Raw genomic sequence first — 19,096 nt, 5'->3', positions numbered from 1 at the left:
ACCAACACACAAACTATAATAAATTGGGGGCCTGTGTCCGGGAGAGTGAACTGACACACGCAGACCCTGTCCAAGAGTGTATTTGTACACCCTTGCTGAAATAGATAAACTGTGTGACCGCAGGTGTATACTCTCTCACTTGGGAAGACTCACAGGACTAGATGGATAAGGTGCAAGCATTTGTGGAGTCAGGCAAGCCTAAGGACTTAGAAGATTGTACGAGAGATCAATTGAAACAAATAGCAGAAAAATGTGGCATTAGGTTGAAAGCATCTAAAGTACCTGGGATGAAGGATGAGATCCTGAGGCAGTTAAGGGCCAAAAATGAAGCGGCAGAACAAGGAGCCCAAAAAGGAGCTGAAAGTGGAAAGGAGGATGATGGGCAGGATGAAGTGAGATCCCAGGGATCGAGTAGGAGCAGTAAGAGTAGCCGCAGTAGCAAGAGTAGCTGAAATAGGAGCTTGGAGAGATTCCAGTTAGAGCTCCAGATGCAGCAACAACGAGAGGACAAGGAGAGACAGTTCCAGCTGAAAAAGATGAAGTTAGAACTCCAGATGAAAAAGGAAATAGTAAAAGAGAAAACCAGACTGGAAGTAGAAAAAGAGAAAACCAGAGTAAGAGAACTGGAGTTGGAACAGGAGAAAGAAAAAGCCCAGGTCGAAAAAGAAAAAGAGAGAACAAAACAAATGCAGATAGAAGCGAATAGAACCTTGGCTGAGCAAAGGATTGAACATGGGTTGCCAGAGAGCATCACCCAGGTATCACGCTCACCAGATGTTAGGGTTAGGGAGAAGGACATTCCTTTGTTTGTTCCCGAAGAGGCAGAGAGCTTCTTCGAGCATTTTGAAAAAGTAGCCAGCATCAAGGAGTGGCCACAGGAGGAATGGGCCCAAGTGGTCCAGTTAAGATTGACCGGTGCAGCCAGGGAGGCATACACCCAATTGTCACTGGAAGAGTGCCAGGATTATGCCACAGTAAAGAGCAGCATACTGCGCTCGTTTCAGTTAACCCCAGAAGCTTATAGGAAGCGCTTCAGAGAAATGATCAAAATTGGAGCATGTACGTTTGCTGAGACAGCAAGAGATCTGGAAAGACAATTCCAGAAGTGGATTGAGGCTGCTGGAGTTGGATCTTACGCTGACCTAAAGCAACTGATGGTCATGGAGAAGTTCTTGGAGATGATGCATCCCGAAACAAAGTTCAAGATCCAAGAAGCAGGGGTAAAGGAGGTGAAAGATGCCGCAGATAGGGCGGATATGATTACTGAAGCGTACAAGAGCTTGAGGGAGAACAGAGTGAGAAGCGAGGCGAGATGCAGCAATAGCAGACCCAGTAGAGTCTGGGGAGGAAGAAATTATGATAGACCCAGAGGAGTCTGGGGCGAGAAGAATTTTGATAAATGGGCAGATAGACGTAAGTACCGTAAAACTCAGAAGAGTAGGTCGCCCACTTCGTCTGAAAGTGAGGATGGAGGAGCTAAACGAGAAACTGATCGTTATCCAGGAAATCAAGAGTCCAGTAAAGCTCCACAGAGTACGAGTAGTACGTCTGGCCTGAGGAACTCCAATACGAGTGGGCAGAGTCAGAGCTACTCTGGTACATATAGGAGAGACTTTTCCCAGATGAGGTGTTACAATTGTAACGGATTGGGTCACGTGATGCGAGATTGTAGGCAGGGCAAAAGAGTTGTGACCCTGGCCATGTGTGACCCCCGAAGTAAATATGCTAATGTGTTCCAAGACAAACCACAGAAGGTGAACTTAGTGAACGAGAGGTATAGGCAGTTCATGAGCAAAGGTTGGATCAGTGTAGGAGGCCAACTTGAGGTAGAAGTTGGTATCTTAAGAGATACCGGAGCTAATCAGAGCTTGATTGCGAGAAGCCTGATTGGGAATGATCGACGGTTAGCTGGCAGTGGGAAGATGAAAGTATATGGGTTATTGTCTGAGAGTGACATGCCCGTTTGTACTGTCCAGCTAAGGTCGGAATATGTGTCGGCGGAGGTAATGTTGGGAGTATGCCCCGACATACCTATTCCAGGAGTCCAAGTGATCCTGGGGAATGAGTTGTGCGGTACAAAGGTGTTGCCAAGAGTCATAGCGGAGACTGTCCCAGAGGAGAGCCCAGAAGGCCATGGCACGGGTGGGACACCTGAGACTGTGAACCTCACTGACATCCGAGGAGATGAGTCAGGAGGCCGCCAAGCCACGGGTGGGACACCTGAGAGTGTGAACCTCACTGACATCCGAGGAGATGAGTCAGGAGACCGCCAAGCCATTGAGTACCCTGTCTCAGTAGTGACAAAGGCAGAGGTGGCCGACAAGGAAGACGCTGGAGAAGATGAGACAGTGTCGATTAAACCGGTAGAAGATATCGATGTAGATAAAGCATGGCTGTTTGATGAAGGTCCAGCCCAGGAAAATGAAGTCTCGGTGAGGTCAAAAGTGAAGATGACCCAGCCGAAGAAGAATCATGTGAAGAGAGCGGACCTGAGTAGAGCCCAGACTGCTGAAATTAAAAGTCGGAAGGCGAATGCAACTGTGCTGAGTAGGAATGAGGAAAGATGTGGACAGACTGAGGACGGAAGTAGAGCGTCAAGTTGTCCACGAGCACAGAGGCATATGGATAGTGGAGTTAAGTTGTTTGAGGTGTCAGGAGTTCACATGTTTCACAGAAAACGTGGAGGAGAGATAGTGAAGAAGAGTAATAGCCGAGAAAATGAAAGGAGAAGAGACAGTATGTGTGGAGAGATGCTTACGAGCACTCTAGGAGAGGTAGAGCAACATGTACAGTCGAGTGCTGTTGGATGTAGTACAGTGCTCGGAGAAACTTTTAGGGAACGAAGAAGAGTTGAAGGAGAAGAAAGGGAGTTGTATAAAGGTGAGAAGTGTGGGAAGAGGATGATGATACAAGCATGGAGGAGTAGAAGAAAGCCGAGGACTCGATGGAAGTCAAACAGGATGAGGTCTCGGATAAATGAGGAGACGAAAGGGAGGATCGTCGGTGAAGACGAGGGAGTGAAGTATGATGACAGGAGACGAAAGTATAATGGCAGTAGATGGAAGTGTGAAGACGACAGAGGAGGTACAGACAGTAGACATCTGACTCTGGACGTGAAGAGAAGAAGACGAGGAAATGGAGGGTGGAAACAATAAGTAGAGTAGACCGATGGAGTGCAGGCGTCCTAGGAGGACAGCCTAGCTAAGAGGTTCCAGAGAAGTCAGATCGTTTGTGAGAAGATCATGTTTCTGGCGAGTTGTGAGCCGGATGTTGCAAGGTGCAACGAACTAATTGTAGACTCCTAAGAGAGTATGTAAACAGACTAACCGGTCGAACCAATCGGTTGAAGAACGAGACAGTGTGGTGGCGGATGTATTATCCCGAGCTTTGCCACTGGAATAACTCTCAAAAATAAGGGGAGGGGAGTGTTATGATCTCAGCCTGCAGGAGAAACGAGTCTCCCTCCTTGAGAGTTATTCATCAAGCCTGACCTGATTAGAAGGTCTAGCAAATATTGAGGTGATAACACATATGTAAAATAGCTGGTTGGATATGATGAACAATTTAAGATTATGGGCAGTGAAGAAGAAAATAGATAAATGACTGGCTAGGAGATGTGGACATTTTGCTGGAGGCATGAGGCTCGTTTCTGGAGGGCTTTGACCTTACTTGAGGCCAGACATTGCAGGGGGAAAGCCGCGCTCCGTTTGAGCTTCTGTCAGAAGGGAACCCCTAGTGATATATCTCGAAGAGAAGAGAAGTGTGCAGATGTACCAGCTGTGGAATCGAGCTGGGGACGTGTGGTCTCAAGTCCTGGTCGACGAGAAGAGTATTAGGCCGCCCAGAGACATTATTTTGGGCCGTGGCAGCGCCCTGACCAAGCTTCGTCAGAGAGAGGAGCGCCCTCGACTAGACAATCTGTGGTAAGCACGATATAAGCCAGTTCATAGTGATTGCTTGTAGTTGGTCGTGTGCCCAGCGACAGTAGCAATGTTTATTGATAAGTTAGACATGTTTTGGCGAGGCAGAAATCCTAAAATAAGAGAGTGGAGAGAGAGGAACACGGAGCGACATCCGTCTCCTCTGAGCGCTGGCAGGCAACTGAGGGAGCCACCTCCCTGGTGGAGGACCCTCCCAGCGTGAGTGAGGACCGACGCCGGGCGAGGTGGAGTATGGACCCGCCCAAAACGGGGGAGTCCACTCTCACTGTATGTAGAGGACAGATAGAGGTTGGAGGCAAACATATTGTGTCATTATTTTTGTTTATGTGTTAAAGGGGAAACAATATTATTGGAGTGTCGATGGGTTGCAGGTTTGTCTTTGGGGAAGAAGTTGCTGAGAACTTCGAAGCCAGCACAGAGGGAGTTGTTGATGAGACTCCAAGGTAGTGGAGGAGAGGACCTCGAGCTGTGAGGAGAAGCAGTGAAGAGGAGTGTCACGTGCTTCTGTAGAGGTGGTGAAGCACCATAGTTGCTCGAGGGAACTTCATGGTGTAGCAGCCAAGAGAGCTGTGGAGGACCCTAGCAGAAGGGTGAAGCACCGTAGTTGCTCAAAGAAACTTCATGGTAGCAGCCTGGAGGAGCTGCAGAGGATCCTGGTAGTTAAGCCCAGAAGACCCTGAAGATCAGGGTAGTGAACTTCCAGAGGTGGAAGGGAAGTTCTGGTGGATTACTTGTAGGGAGTTGATAGTGTTTGGTTGTCATTAGCGTGCAAGACGCAGTGAGAGGTGAGTGATTGTTTGTATCCTTATGTCAAGGAGTGTTTTATACTGAAGTTTAGAGTTACAGTCGTAGGCTGGATTACCTACAGATGTATGTGTTCTAGGACTGATTGGGTGATCGATTGATCATTGCTGTGTATCAAGGAACATTTATACTGATATATGTTATTGTATTCACATGCTGATTTTCCTTGTACAAGTTTATATATATATATATATATATATATATATATATATATATATATATATATATATATATATATTCTCTTACTGATAGTGCAACAGTGTATGTAGACTTGACCTACTTGAGGAGGTTGATAGTATCAGGTGGTGAATCAGAAGATAGGATACCACATGGTAAACTGATAATAGAGTTCTGATGGTGTGGGAGTGCACCCTGATTGTAATGGTATAGAGTATAGGTTTCATTATTATTATATGTGTATATGTATTGTGTATGTGCTCTGTCCAGTAAATGTATTCAAATTTGCTGGTATTTGACCTTGTCCTAGTGAGGCTTCCCATGAAATAGTACAAAAGGAGAGAGAGAGAGAGAAAGAACCAAGAACCACTGCTGTGGACAGGGAAGAAGGTAATACTAAAAAGTCAAAGGAGGATATAGGAGATCATATCACCTAAGGAGAGAGTGGGGAGTCACAGCGGCTCGAGTGGGTGTGTGCACGTGACAACGAGGCTAAGTGTTGGAGCCGCATCCCCTAAACGTGTGACGTTGAGCCCTTTTCCAAGAGCCAGAAGCGCCTAGTGTGCTCTCCTAGTGAAGTATAAGCACTCTACCGAGTTGTGGGTTGGGTTGTCCGTAAAGGAGGAACACAACGACAACACCACTCTACACACAAACTATAATACTCTCTACCTCACGCATTCACAATAGAATTTCCTCCATAGCGTTCGTATGTAACAGATAAAACTGTTACTTTGTGATAATCTCAGTTAATAACTCTCGGTTTTTTAATCATTTGGAGTTATATTATCCGTAGTTAATTATTGCACGGAATACTAATAAAGTTAGAGAACCACATTCAATTCTCTAACATATTGGTAATAAATATGTTTGGATAAACATTATCTGATGGAATCCTGCCTCTCGATGTCGTGAGAATGTTAACAATATACTCAGATAAAGAAATATCAATTTATGTTAGCACTACAGTTAGTAGAGTTAATAGTTACTGTACTTAGCATACAATAGTGATTTATTATAATACAATAGTATTGTATCAGTGTTGGAAATTTCCAACATAACTCTTGAGGGGGGGGGGGGGAATCGGGTTGCAGTTCAATGTTGAGTACTGACGTACCTATCCCAAAGTTAATTTAATGTTAGTTCATTAGTACACACATAATGGATGTCCCGTATTTGTCAAAGACAGATAAGACTAAGTCTTGTAAAGGAACTCATGTGAAATGTAAAACATGGAATTGTGAATCGTCTAAAGTTAATAACTACTAAAGCCTACAATGTACTCAATGACTGGTGTCCCGATGACGTGTAACGGTTATGTTACTAAGTCTTAAAGTTTTGTAAACTCTTAGATGCTCTAGATGGAATAATGGTATAGTTAATAGCCTACGCAAACAAATTATTGATTAAATCATACTATTTAAGGTAACTGAGAATCCACCATGAGGTGAATGTCTTGGGTCTTTGTGACTTGTAGCTGTTTTGTTACTAGACATCACCAGACTGTATCATCATGATTACCTAAAATTGGATGGTAAATTATTTGCTCTTAGTCAGAGCTATAATAGGCTTGCAGTTTCTTTTCCGTTTACATTGATGAGCAGCTGCTCTAAGTGGGCATGTGCTCGGTGGATCAGAATTGTTGTCCTCGGAAACTGTAGGTGAAGGTTGTTCTGTTAAACACTCTCGTTCTGCTAATTCGAGAGGTACCAACTTCTCTAATGTTTTTAGGGTAGTAGTGCCTCGGCACAAAACCCGTACTACTCTCAGGATGCCTTGGTGATCTGGGTGGATAGAGACAATTTTGCCTATAGGCCATTCTGACCTGGGTCCATCGCTGTCAATCAACACTAGGTCTCCTGGTTTGAGTTGAACCTTATTATAGGGGCTCAAAGCTCCATAGTGGTACTCTCGTAGAGCTGTGAGGTACTCTCGAGTCCACACCTCATTCCACCTTTCAATTACTCTCGAGAGATGTTGGTAATTTTCCATTAAATCACTCCTAGTCACATGGGAAGGGTCAACGGGATCCTCTTCTGCTAAAGGTATCAGAGGGCGCAGCAGGCCTCCATGTATAAAATGTGAGGGACTCAGGGGGTTCTCTCTGTGAGAAGTCATCTGATAGGTAAGTTAAGGGGCGGTTTTGACTCGCGCCTCAATTTCTACGACGAGTGTTTGGAGTTCAGAGAAACTAATTTTCTGTCGATGCAAGGTCTTCCTTAAACATTTCTTAACAGTCCCTATCATACGTTCGTAGAACCCACCTTGCCAGGGGGCCCTGGGAGCTATAAATTTTCAGTGGCATTGTCGTCTCTGCATGACAGACTGCACTTCTGGATGATTCCATATCTCTCGTAGGCAGGCTTCTCCTGCCACAAAATTTGAACCATTATCGGATATCATTAGTTTGGGACAGGATCTGCGAGCTGCAAATCTACGAAAAGCTTTGATGAAGGCTTCAGCACTCATGTCAGAAGTCACTTCTAGATGTAAGCCTCGTGTGGTAGCACACGTGAAGAGGCAAATATAAGCTTTCACTGGTACCTTATCTGGAGTGCCAGTGAGAAGTAAGGCTCCTGTGTAATCGACACCAGTGGTCTCAAAGGGACGAAGATGAACTACTCTCTCCTTAGGGAGTGGTGGAGGTCCTGGGTAAGGACACACTCGAGCGTCGTATCTTTTGCAGATTACACAGGACTTAATGAGTGATTTGACAGTTTGACGACCTTGGGGAAGCCAATATTTCTGTCTCAAGTCGGTGAGAGTGTCTAACACTCCACCATGTAAAGTATTATATTGATGATGGTGTAAAACTAGAAGTTTCGTAATAATGTGGTGACGTGGAAAAAGGATCGGATACTTGGTATCCAAATCAATTTCTGCATGAAGCAGACGTCCTCCACACCTTAATATATTATGAGTGTTGGTATCATACCAGATACCTAGAGACTTGGTTAATTTATCTGGAAGATTTTCATATTCACTTCCATACGTCTCTTGTTGTGCACGTTTGATCCAGTAGAGGATAGGATTGGGAAACTTATGCCTGATTCCTCTCTTAGCAAGAAAGTCAAACACATGTGCTGTCACTCTTAATAACTTACTCAAGTTAGAATAATTATGAGGATTAATAGTTGAGATTCGATGAGGTTCTGGGTCTTTCATGGGAGTAGTGATATTGGTCACTATGACGTGTGGTTTCTGTTTGGGCCACTGACCACTAACAAGCCATGAAGGTCCATTAAACCACATCGAAGACTTGATTAACTGTTTTAATGTTAAGCCTCTTGATAGGTAATCTGCAGGATTGTCCTTGGTAGGAACATGTCTGAATTTATATCCCACAGATAATTCATGAGTTTCCCTAACACGGTTACTGACGTAGGAAGTTTTATTGTTATAATTTTTTACCCATTGCAAGACTGCCTCATTGTCTGACCACACTACTATCCTACAAAAGTGAATATTGTTGAGTGTCTTGGTCAGGCAATGAGCCAATCGTACTCCCACCAGCAATGCAGTTAACTCCATTTGAGGTAAAGATCTCTTCTTGATTGGAGCAACTCTTGCTTTAGATGTGAGTAAAAAGATTGTACATTATTGACTAAGTAGGCTGCAGCGCCATACGCTTTGCCAGAGGCATCGCAAAAGATGTGCAAATTTGTGGGTAAGTTTTGTCCTGAAGCATTACGAGGAAAATTTCAAAATACCTAATTGATTGAAATCCGTTGCGAGTATTTGCCATTTATCTTGCAACTCAATTGGCAACGGATCATCCCATCCCATATGTTTCTGCCAGCATTCCTGCATGAGGAGTTTGCCCCTTATTAAAATAGGGCTAAGTAAACCCAAAGGGTCAAATGGTTGACTGACATACGAGAGCAATTTTCACATGGTAAGGGATGAATTATTGGTTTGTGCTGACTTGACATTCATCTCGTCTGTAACTGTGTTCCATTCCACGCCCAGAACCTTTAACTGATTAGGCACCTGATAACCCAGAAATTCTTTCTCGATTATCTGGTTTAATGATTTGTTGTTTGAGGCCCATGATTGTAGTGGCATATTGGCTCCTAACAACTCACGGTTAGCCTCATGGTAGATATCTACCAATTTGGATTTTTCATTAGTAGTTCCCTGGAAATTATTGACATACAAGTTGTCACTAATCTCTGCTTTATAAGGGCTATCTGACTTCTTCAAATGCGTATCTAATGTGGCTTGAAGTAGAAACGGTGAAGAAGACGCACCGAATAGCACAGAGACAAACCGGTAGGTTACGACATCACTGTCAGGATCCAGTGGGTCCTTAATCCAGAGATATTTGGTGTAATTACGATCCTCCTCTTGTAAGCCTATTCTAAGGAAAGCTTTACTGATATCAGCAGTATAAGCGAAAATACCAATGCGCAATCGTAACAATACGTCATGTAGCCTTTGTGTCAGGCTAGGTCCCGTTTGGAGACATTCATTCAAGGACACGCTGTTTGCCTTCACTTTGGCACTACAGTTGAAGACGATATGTATTGGCGTTGTCAATGAATCTTTCACCACAGCGTGATGGGGTAAATAGTGACCTGTTTTTCGGTCATCATTATCAACAACTTTGATAAATTTACTGTGGAGTTGTTGTTGAATTAATTGATGATACATGTTCAATTTATCTGGCTGTTTCTTCAGCTGTATTAATTGAGACTGTAATTGAGAGGCTGCCATGTAATAATTAACTGGAAGTTGTGGTTGATTCAACTTCCATGGCAGTCTCACCCAGTATTGTTTGTCTTTATAGACAACTGTGTCCAGATATTGCTGCTAAGTCCACGCATCATCAGGGCTTGGTTTATCAGGGACAATACCTAAAGTGTCTAAATCCCACAGACGATGTACAGGTGGATCAGACTCATTATCTTCAGATAGTTCTCTGAAATGTAGGGGTAACTGTTCCAAGCCTAGTCACGCCACTATTGAATTGTTAGTTTGTTTGTTGGAAGAGCACCGGTCCAGTAAGCAATTTGCCTCCAGCAGATGACAACAGATTCATTCCGTGTTGTCTGGTGCATCCTGTTATAAATTTGTAATAATAGTCAGCGAGGATACCAACATCTGTGAGGCAGTCAGAATTTATTTTGTGATCTGCTAGCCTCATGCAGTTACGTCTGAGATATCTCACAGTATGAGCTAGTCCTGTGACCTGCAGGTCTGAAGGAAGTTTATCTACTACCATCACTTGTATTGGACTAGTGGAAGATCCAAGTCTTACCAACACTTTGACTACTTGGTATTCACGCGGTTCACTATTAGTCAAGAACCCAGAAATATTCAGTCTCACACTTTTGGCAGGTTTTAATTTCAACTGCTCGACTAATTGTTGTGTGATGAAAGTTTTCTGTTATCCTAGATCAAAGAGACCTCTAGTGTTAACTCTAGGTTTTCTATCAATTAGTTTGAGTTGAGCCGTAGGCAGAGTAGTATTATTGCCTGACTCAGTAGCAAGTACATTTATTTCTTGGTGTATCTTGCAATTTTGTACTGTGGTAGAATTCATAGAATCCATCCTAAGTGTCACTGATTGTGAAGAAGTTTTCTACATAAGGCATAATGATGCACACCTTTGTTGCATCTACTGCACAACCGTAGATGTACTACACATTTACTGGGATCATGAGAACCGATGCACTTGGTGCATCTGTGTAATTCTTGTAGCCGTTTAATCCTGGTATTAAAGTTAGGATAAACATTGCATTTGTAGGGACATGTTCTTGTTTGCAGAACAGACACTTTCTCTCTCTGGCTAAGTTTGTCTTCTTAGTAGACACATCAGTTGTAACGTCAGAGAGTGATACTGAATATATACCTACACTACCACTCCTTTTCCCAGTGGATGGAGTAGTACTCGGTTTGAATTTATTGGACTTATTCAAAGTCGATTTGGATTTGACTGAGTTGTCAAGGTTAGGTTGTTTAGACTCAGGTTTAATCTTATCATGAGTTTTCAACCTGTTAAACGTTATTCTCAGTCCCTCGAATATTTGCTCGAGAGTGAGAAACTCGGTTTTATAGTTTGAGTAGATTTCTGCTAAAATATTTCGAGGTAATTTCCTCTGTAAAAGTAACTTAATTGACCATTCTGAGGCTGGTACATCAACTTTAGTACCTAAGGCCTTCACTAGAGACTCTACTTCTAGCCTGAAGCTTTGAAGTGAGTCTGGTCGGTTACTTGGTGCATTCAGATCCAGTAACTGGTAATACAGGTTTGCTATACTCAACTCCTTGTTGCAGTAGTTCAACTTCAGGTAGTTTTATAGCTTCCTCATAATTACTCTCAGTGAGAGCTAGGTTATTTATGACCTTTTTAGCCTCCCCTTTGAGAAGACTAATTAGGTAAGAGAATTTAGAAACTCTGTCAAGACAAGATTTTTTATATATATGAACTTCAAATGAAGACCAAAATGTGTCCCAATTTTCTTCATCCAGCCCTGCAAATGTAGGTAAGTCTAAGGTAGGCAGACGAATCTCAGGTAATTGATTACTGGATTGAGACATAGTATTATTTGCATCGGATTTATGTTGTTTTACTATATTGGATAGTACATCAAGTTTAACTTGAGTCTCATCTTCATACTGAGAAATTTCTGCTAGAGTTTGATCTATTTCATCAGGATCAGTTTCAGTTGCATTCAGTAGGTCGAGATAAGACTGGATTGTAGATCTGACTTGATCAAATTTGAGATCAGCTACTCTCAATGATGTTTCTAGTTGATGGTAATCAATGGGAGTTGCTTTAGACAAAGTATCAAACTTATTAATCAGTCTGGTTAAATGACCTTTAAGGCCAATATAGGTTCTCCTTAACTGTTCAGGAGTAGCCATGGTGGCTTTAAGTCTAAGTTTCATAGGACTTTTATAAGTATTGCTAATGTAGCTTGGGTACTTGCTCATTAGTCGACAAGTAAATTGAATATAGCCTAAATTAATCTGGCTAAATTACACTCTGCCTCACTCGAGGTTAAATGTACCTACCTAACAATAAGTAGCTAAGGATTTTGAGCAGTGTTTGAATGTCACCATTAACTTTCTTCTGGCTAGCTCTTCATTATCACCATTAGATGTAATAGTGATCATTCAGCAGCACTCAAAATTCATGCACACAAATAATTGATACACAAAATAATTAATATGTATATACTCTAATCAGATTTACTACAAAGTTTGAATCCCACCCTTGGTAGGGTCAGCATAAGAATGAATAGTGTATGCGCTACTGACGAGTCCAAGACTAGTTAAAAGAATTTCTACTAAAGAAAATGATTTAGTCTGTGTTTGTGCAAAACTCAGCACAATCACAGCCTAAATTCCTACCTAATAAAGGTTGGCATAAATTAATTTATAGTGCAATAATGTGAATATATATTGTTGTGCTATGTTTTTGTTTATTTTTAGATTTTATAGTTTATATAAATGTGCACTTGCACACACAGGTGAAAATACAAATATGTACAATTAATTTTGGCTTGCTAGCCACAGCCTTTTATGCTGGTTGATTGTGTTGACCAACTTGTCAACTACATGTGACCTAGACTCACCTGACAGGTGTACACCATCTCTTGCCAGGTTTTGCCTCTATGGTCTGGCTGTAAATTGAATGCAAGTGGCATCCATTCGTACTCTCTTCCTCAGCCAAAAGTTTATGTATTTGGCAGCCCTTTGGTAATATTCTGGACTCACTCCCCAATGATTATTATTGCTTAGTTGGCGAGGTTCCACCAATGTGAACACTACTGAACTGCTAACATGTTTAAATGAGGAAATTATTGTTTTAAGGTGATTAATTACCTCAGCTGGGTGTCGAGTAGGATGGATGTCATTACCATCTAAATAAATAATAGTTAGATGGTGAGACCACTCTAACGTTGGTGTTAGTGTTGAGTTATTATAGAAATTGTGAGCTGTTGCTCCTGGTGACCTGAAGAATCTTACCTATGTGTGAGGTAGAGGTCTGAGTGTTGTGGGTAATTGACTGTGTCCCACTAGTGCTACTCTATACAGGAGGTATAAGCAGCAAATAAATTGGTGTGTATTAGGCTAATGTATGTGGTACTCTGCCGGTAACCACAATTAATAAAGTGTGGTTAGCCTAGATTACTACACCCGGTAATTGGTTATGATTATGCTATTATTGTAATATATCCGGTTCGAAGGACCATATTTTTGTGTTGGGAAGAAAGCTTACTCTCTATTTATTGACTGATGTTTAATTAATAGATTAATTTAAATTAATCGAAGGACCACCTTATTTTTACTGAAAAGGGAAACAGATAAAGGAATAAATGATAAGGACTGAAATACCAGTGCCTTTGGATAATGGAACTATTAAAAGTTATTCTTTAAACTTCAATGGACTGTATGATATATTAATGTTCGTGAATAAACTTTCCGTCCTTCACAAAATGGGGGGTTAATACCAGAAGTAAAATACTCCCAGGACGCTTCATCGAGGCTGGTTCTTCCTCGAATAAAATTAGTAATTCCTACTAAATGATAGCAAATAAACATTAAATAAATTAGTTAGTGGCAAGAAGATTATATGATGGTTAAACAAGAAATCATTCTCATTTGACTTTAATGAGGCTATCAAATTATGCTAGATATCTCAAATCATATAAACAAAATATTCTTGACTGATAATTGATTATTAATGTCACTTAATCAAAGAAAATAATTGAAAAAGTATTCAGCTGCTTAACTGTAATAGTGAACGGAGAGGTAGAGGTGCGATGGTGTCGTCTGCTACTTGCTGCAACACGTGTGACCGAGCGTGGTGTGGGAAAATGAGAGGACCACGACCGCTTTCAACACAAGCTGAAATTTCGACTAAATGTACCAATTGTTTACACCAAATATCCTGTATCCTCACTATACAATAGAAGGAATAAAATTAATTCCTTCTGGACGTTCTTGTTGTTTGGGGAGGTCACGCGGCGTAACGATGGACAGTGCACAATCAAATTTATACAGATATCTCAATATAAACAATACAAGAGCACTTAACCTGCTGGCTGTCCACCTAAGCAATCCTTAGATTGCTACTGAAGCAATTGCACGCTCCTAGGCCGATTAACTGCAAGGGCCTAACGTAGAATTGATGGAAATTCGACTCTCCCTGGATGCACGATGATTGATGGCGTCGCTAGCAGCTTGTGAGCCAGAGCGATAATGGCGTCTCCACACCTCTCTCCCTCAAGCCACCTCACACGTTCACAATAGAATTTAATAATCACGGAGAATTCTTTTCCGTGTAATTACTGATGTAATGCGTTAATGAGAACAGGGTTGCAATTGTAGGGAATTAAATAATATCATATTCTTGTTAAATGGTGTTAATCGAGAAATGGAGAGAATTGTTATTTCCTCCATAGCGTTAGTATGTAACTGATAAAACTGTTACTTGGTGATAATCTCAGTTAATAATTCTCGTTTTTTGGGATCATTAGCAGTTATATTATCTGTAGTTAATTATTGCACGGAATGCTGATAAAATTAGAGAACCACATTCAATTCTCTTATATATTGGTAATAATTATGTTTGGATAGACATTATCTGACACAATCCTGCCTCTCGATGTCATGAGAATATTAGCAATATACTCAGATAAAGAAATATCAATTTATGTTAGCACTACAGTTAGTAGAGTTAATAGTTACTGTACTTAGCATACAATAGTGATTTATTATGATACAATAGTAATGTATCAGTGTTGGAAATTTCCAACATGAGTGACCTCATGGTGATTAGTGACCTCATGGTGATAGGTGACCTCACGGTGGTGGTGGATGACCTCATGGTGGTGGTAGGTGACCTCATGGTGGCGGATGACCTCATGGTGGTGGGTGACCTCATGGTGGTGGGTGACCTCTTGGTGGTGGTGAGTGACCTCATGGTGGTGGTGAGTGACCTCATGGTCGTGGGTGACCTCATGGTCGTCGGTGACCTCACCGTGGCGTATGACCTCTTGGTGGTGGTGAGTGACCTCATAATTGTGGGTGACCTCATAGTGGTGAGTGACCTCATAGTGATGGTGAGTGACCTCATGGTGGTGGGTGACCTCATGGTGGTGGTGGGTGACCTCATGGTGATGGGTGACCTCATGGTGGTGGTGGATGAACTCATGCTGGTGGATGACATCGTGACAGGTGACCTCATGGAGGTGGGAGACCTCATGGTGGTGGTGTGTGACCTCATGGTAGTGGTGTGTGACCTCATGGAGGTGGGAGACCTCATGGTGGTGGTGTGTGACCTCATGGTGGTGGTGGGTGACCTGAGGGTGGTGGGTGACCTCATGGTGGTGGTGGGTGACCTGATGGTGGTGGGTGACCTCATGGTGGCGTGTGACCTCATGGTGGTGGATGACATCGTGACAGGTGACCTCATGGAGGTGGGAGACCTCATGATGGTGGTGGGTGACCTCATGGTGGTGGTGTGTGACCTCATGGTGGTGGGTGACCTCAAGGTGGTGGGTGACCTCATGGTGATGGGTGACCTCATGGTGATGGATGACCTCAAGGTGGTGGTGGTTGACCTCATGGTGGTGGTGGGTGACCTCATGGTGGTGGTGGGTGACCTCATGGAGGTGGGTGACCTAATGGTGGTGGGTGACCTCATTGTGATGGGTGACCTCATGATGATGGTCGACCTCATGGTGGCAGTTGACCTCATGGTGGTGGGTGACCTCATGGTGGTGGGTGACCTCATGGTGGTGGTCGGTGACCTCATGGTGGTGGGTGACCTCATGGTGGTGGGTGACCTCATGGTGGAGGGTGACCTCATTGTGGTGGGAGACCTCATGGTGGTGGGTGACCTCATGGTGGAGGGTGACCTCATTGTGGTGGGAGACCTCATGGTGGTGGGTGACTTCATGGTAATGGTGGGTGACGTCATGGTTGTGAGTGACCTCATGGTGGTCGTGGGTGACCTCAGGTGGTCAGTGACCTCATAGTGGTGGGTGACCTCATGGTGGTGGTGGGTGACCTCATGGTGGTGAGTGACCTCATAGTGGTGGGTGACATCATGGTGGTGGTGAGTGACCTCATGGTGGTGGGTGACCTCATGGTGGTGGGTGACCTCATGGTGGTGGGTGACCTCATGGTGATGGGGAGTGACCTCATGGTGGTGGGTGACCTCATGGTGGTGGGTGACCTCATGGTGATGGATGACCTCAAGGTGGTGGTGGTTGACCTCATGGTGGTGGGTGACCTCATGGTGGTGGTGGGTGACCTCATTTTGGCGGTGGGTGACCTCATGGTGGCGGGTGATCTCATAGTGGCGGGTGACCTCATGCGGTGGCTGACCTCATTGTGGTGGGTGACCTCATGGTGGCGGGTGACCTCATGTGGTGGGTGACCTCATGATGGCGTGTGACCTCATGTGGCAGGTGACCTCATGGTGGTGGGTGACCTCATGGAGGCGGGTGACTAACACCCAGGTCTCTCACCAAGATGTATTTTTGAATTTACTGGATGGTTTCATGGATGCAGAAAATTTACATAATCCTGCTTTCAATGATGAATTTTAGTTTTCTGTCGTGGGACGAGAGCGGCCGGCCTCACATTAATCACTTTCTCGCTGATAACGGTGTAGCTGGTCACAGCTGTGGCCAAAAGTCCATCAGTGATGGTGACCATGAGTCCGGGCATCTTCCTGTGTCATGGTCACCTTCAACATACTTCACTAGCATGTTGCTGTTGCTAGTACAAACAGAACAGTCCCTACAACACGCCTAAACTGGGAGGAAGCACTTTTATTGACCTGAATATGTTAGTGGACAACTTGATAATAATTTAATTCCAACTGATGCAATTGTCTTAGGTGCAATCTACACCAGACCAGTCGCAATAACGTTTCTACACGTGTCATGTCGGTGCTGCCCTGGGCAGACAATGTATACATCCCTCTATGTACACATGGACGGAGCGGCAGGCCTGGCTGGAACTGTCATTTCAAGGCCAAAACAGTTTTGTTTGGCGTTTGGCTTAATCCATGGAAAGTGTTACCTCAGATCAGACGTAGCATCAGGACTCAATATCAGGCCATACAGATGATTAAAACGAGAAAGACAACATTGTGAGATCCTAAGTTGCTGATAACCTTTCGACATAAAGTTTTATGAATGTTGGGGTGAAATTAGAAAAATGAAAAGTTCATGCAAAAGGGAAACGAATATCATGGATGATTCCTCTGGGGCCCGTAATATATGTGATGTATTAATAGAGGAATATTCGACACTGTACAGCAGCGCTATGTAGCGGACAGATGAGACTGAAACTGACTTTACTACAGCTGTATGTGACACTTGTATACACTCTAATGTGGAACACCTGCACACTGTAAACCCTGTAATGGTTGAGATAACTGTAAGAAAGCTAAACAAATGAGTTATGATTGTCCCTTAAACATATCTTCTGGCGACCCTACACCTGTCTGTCTGTCTGTCTTTGTGTTTCACAGGTTGCTTTCTCTCCCATGGTACATCACCATTTGTGGAAATATATCTACTTGTTCCCATTCCAAAGATCTGTCAAGTTTCTATGTCATTTGATAAATACAGAACTATTGTCCTAAACTCACTATTAAACAAAATATATGATTATATACTCCTTGACTTTCTTGCTGACGTATTCGACATCACTGCCTTTCAATTTGCTTACTAAACTTGTTACTCATCAATATTTTGTAGTTGAGTGGTGGTGGAAACTGTTCAGTACTACACACAAGGTTGTACTGTTCTCGCTGTCTCTGGATGCTTCCAAAGCTTTTGTGAAAAAATAACACAAGAAACTTTTCAAATAATTACTAAGACGAAAAGTAAGTCCAGTGAGCACTAGATACTTATATAAATCTTATCAGTTATACAAACTAGCTCTAAAATGGAGTATTGTCCTCTCTGTAAGTTTTCCTAAACATTAGGGTCAAACAAGGTGCTGTTCTTAGTCCAGTTTTGTTTGATATCTGTCTTGAGCCATTGTTGCAATAGTTAAGAGGCCACAGAGGTCGCTGTCGTCACCTGCTTCTCCAGAATTATAAATCTAATTGTTAGGAAATACAACCTATGAATTATTGACTGCTTAACTGGTGTACAGGATAGGTCAACACAACTCGTCAACGGGGAGAGCAGGGAGGACCCCAAGCTGAATATGTAGAATGATTATGGAACTAATTCTCAGTTAAGTAGTGGCAGGCATTTTGAAGCTAACAGAAGTCAGAATGATGCTATTTGAGCTGTGTGTTTGGAGCGATTTTGAGCCAAAACCTGTTCATATAGAATGTTGAGGATGTGCAAATATACACAACTTGAAGATATGATTATATATATATATATATATATATATATATATATATATATATATATATATATATATTTATATATATATATATATATATATATAAATATATATATATATATATATATATATATATATATATATTTATATATATATATATATATATATATATATATATATATATATATATATATATATATATATATATATATATATATATATATGCGAACAAGCCTGAATGGTCCCCAGGACTATATGCGAATGAAAACTCACACCCCAGAAGTGACTCGAACCCTTGTGAAAAAAGGGTTCGAGTCACTTCTGGGGTGTGAGTTTTCATTCATATATATATATATATATATATATATATATATATATATATATATATATATATATATATATATATATATATATATATATATAAATTTGTGAGGGTACCACCTCTGGTGCCAATGTGGGGACCCATAGCCTCGGAGAAGAAAATAAAAAGTATTCAGAGGGGACCTTGTGGTTTCTCACTGAACACTAATATTATCCTCTCCTACCACCCCCATTCTTTTGTATGTACACATATATATTTACTTTATTTGAACTTTGTTACAAAAAAGGAGTTACATATGGGTTACAAAGATGGTTATCATAGGTTGTCGAGTTCCTCCAGCTCCTCAGATGGCGGGCAGGAACCCTGGATGCAGTGTGCATTTCCCCTCTGTATCGCCACACTGAGGCGCTGGAAAAGAAAGCTTGCAGCTGTTGGGTCTCTTGTTGTTTCAATGAGGCTAGAACCCAGTTCCTTCAAAAAACTGGTAGCACTTTTACCCCAGGCGCCGAGTGTCTCA

The 19,096-nt window shown here is 42.4% G+C and overlaps 1 protein-coding gene across 1 annotated transcript; it reads left to right on the top strand.

Annotated features, from left to right (window-relative positions):
- The first annotated feature begins 14,692 nt into the window (after positions 1-14,692).
- On the top strand, positions 14,693-15,916 carry LOC138370998 (uncharacterized). The gene has a single exon (XM_069335641.1). The coding sequence runs from the start codon at positions 14,693-14,695 to the stop codon at positions 15,914-15,916; it is 1,224 nt and encodes a 407-aa protein (XP_069191742.1).
- Positions 15,917-19,096: the final 3,180 nt, after the last annotated feature.

The sequence above is a fragment of the Procambarus clarkii genome, chromosome 34 (genome assembly GCF_040958095.1).
Source record: "Procambarus clarkii isolate CNS0578487 chromosome 34, FALCON_Pclarkii_2.0, whole genome shotgun sequence".
Classification (NCBI taxonomy): domain Eukaryota; kingdom Metazoa; phylum Arthropoda; class Malacostraca; order Decapoda; family Cambaridae; genus Procambarus; species Procambarus clarkii.
This window is presented reverse-complemented; position numbering and strand designations above follow the sequence as displayed.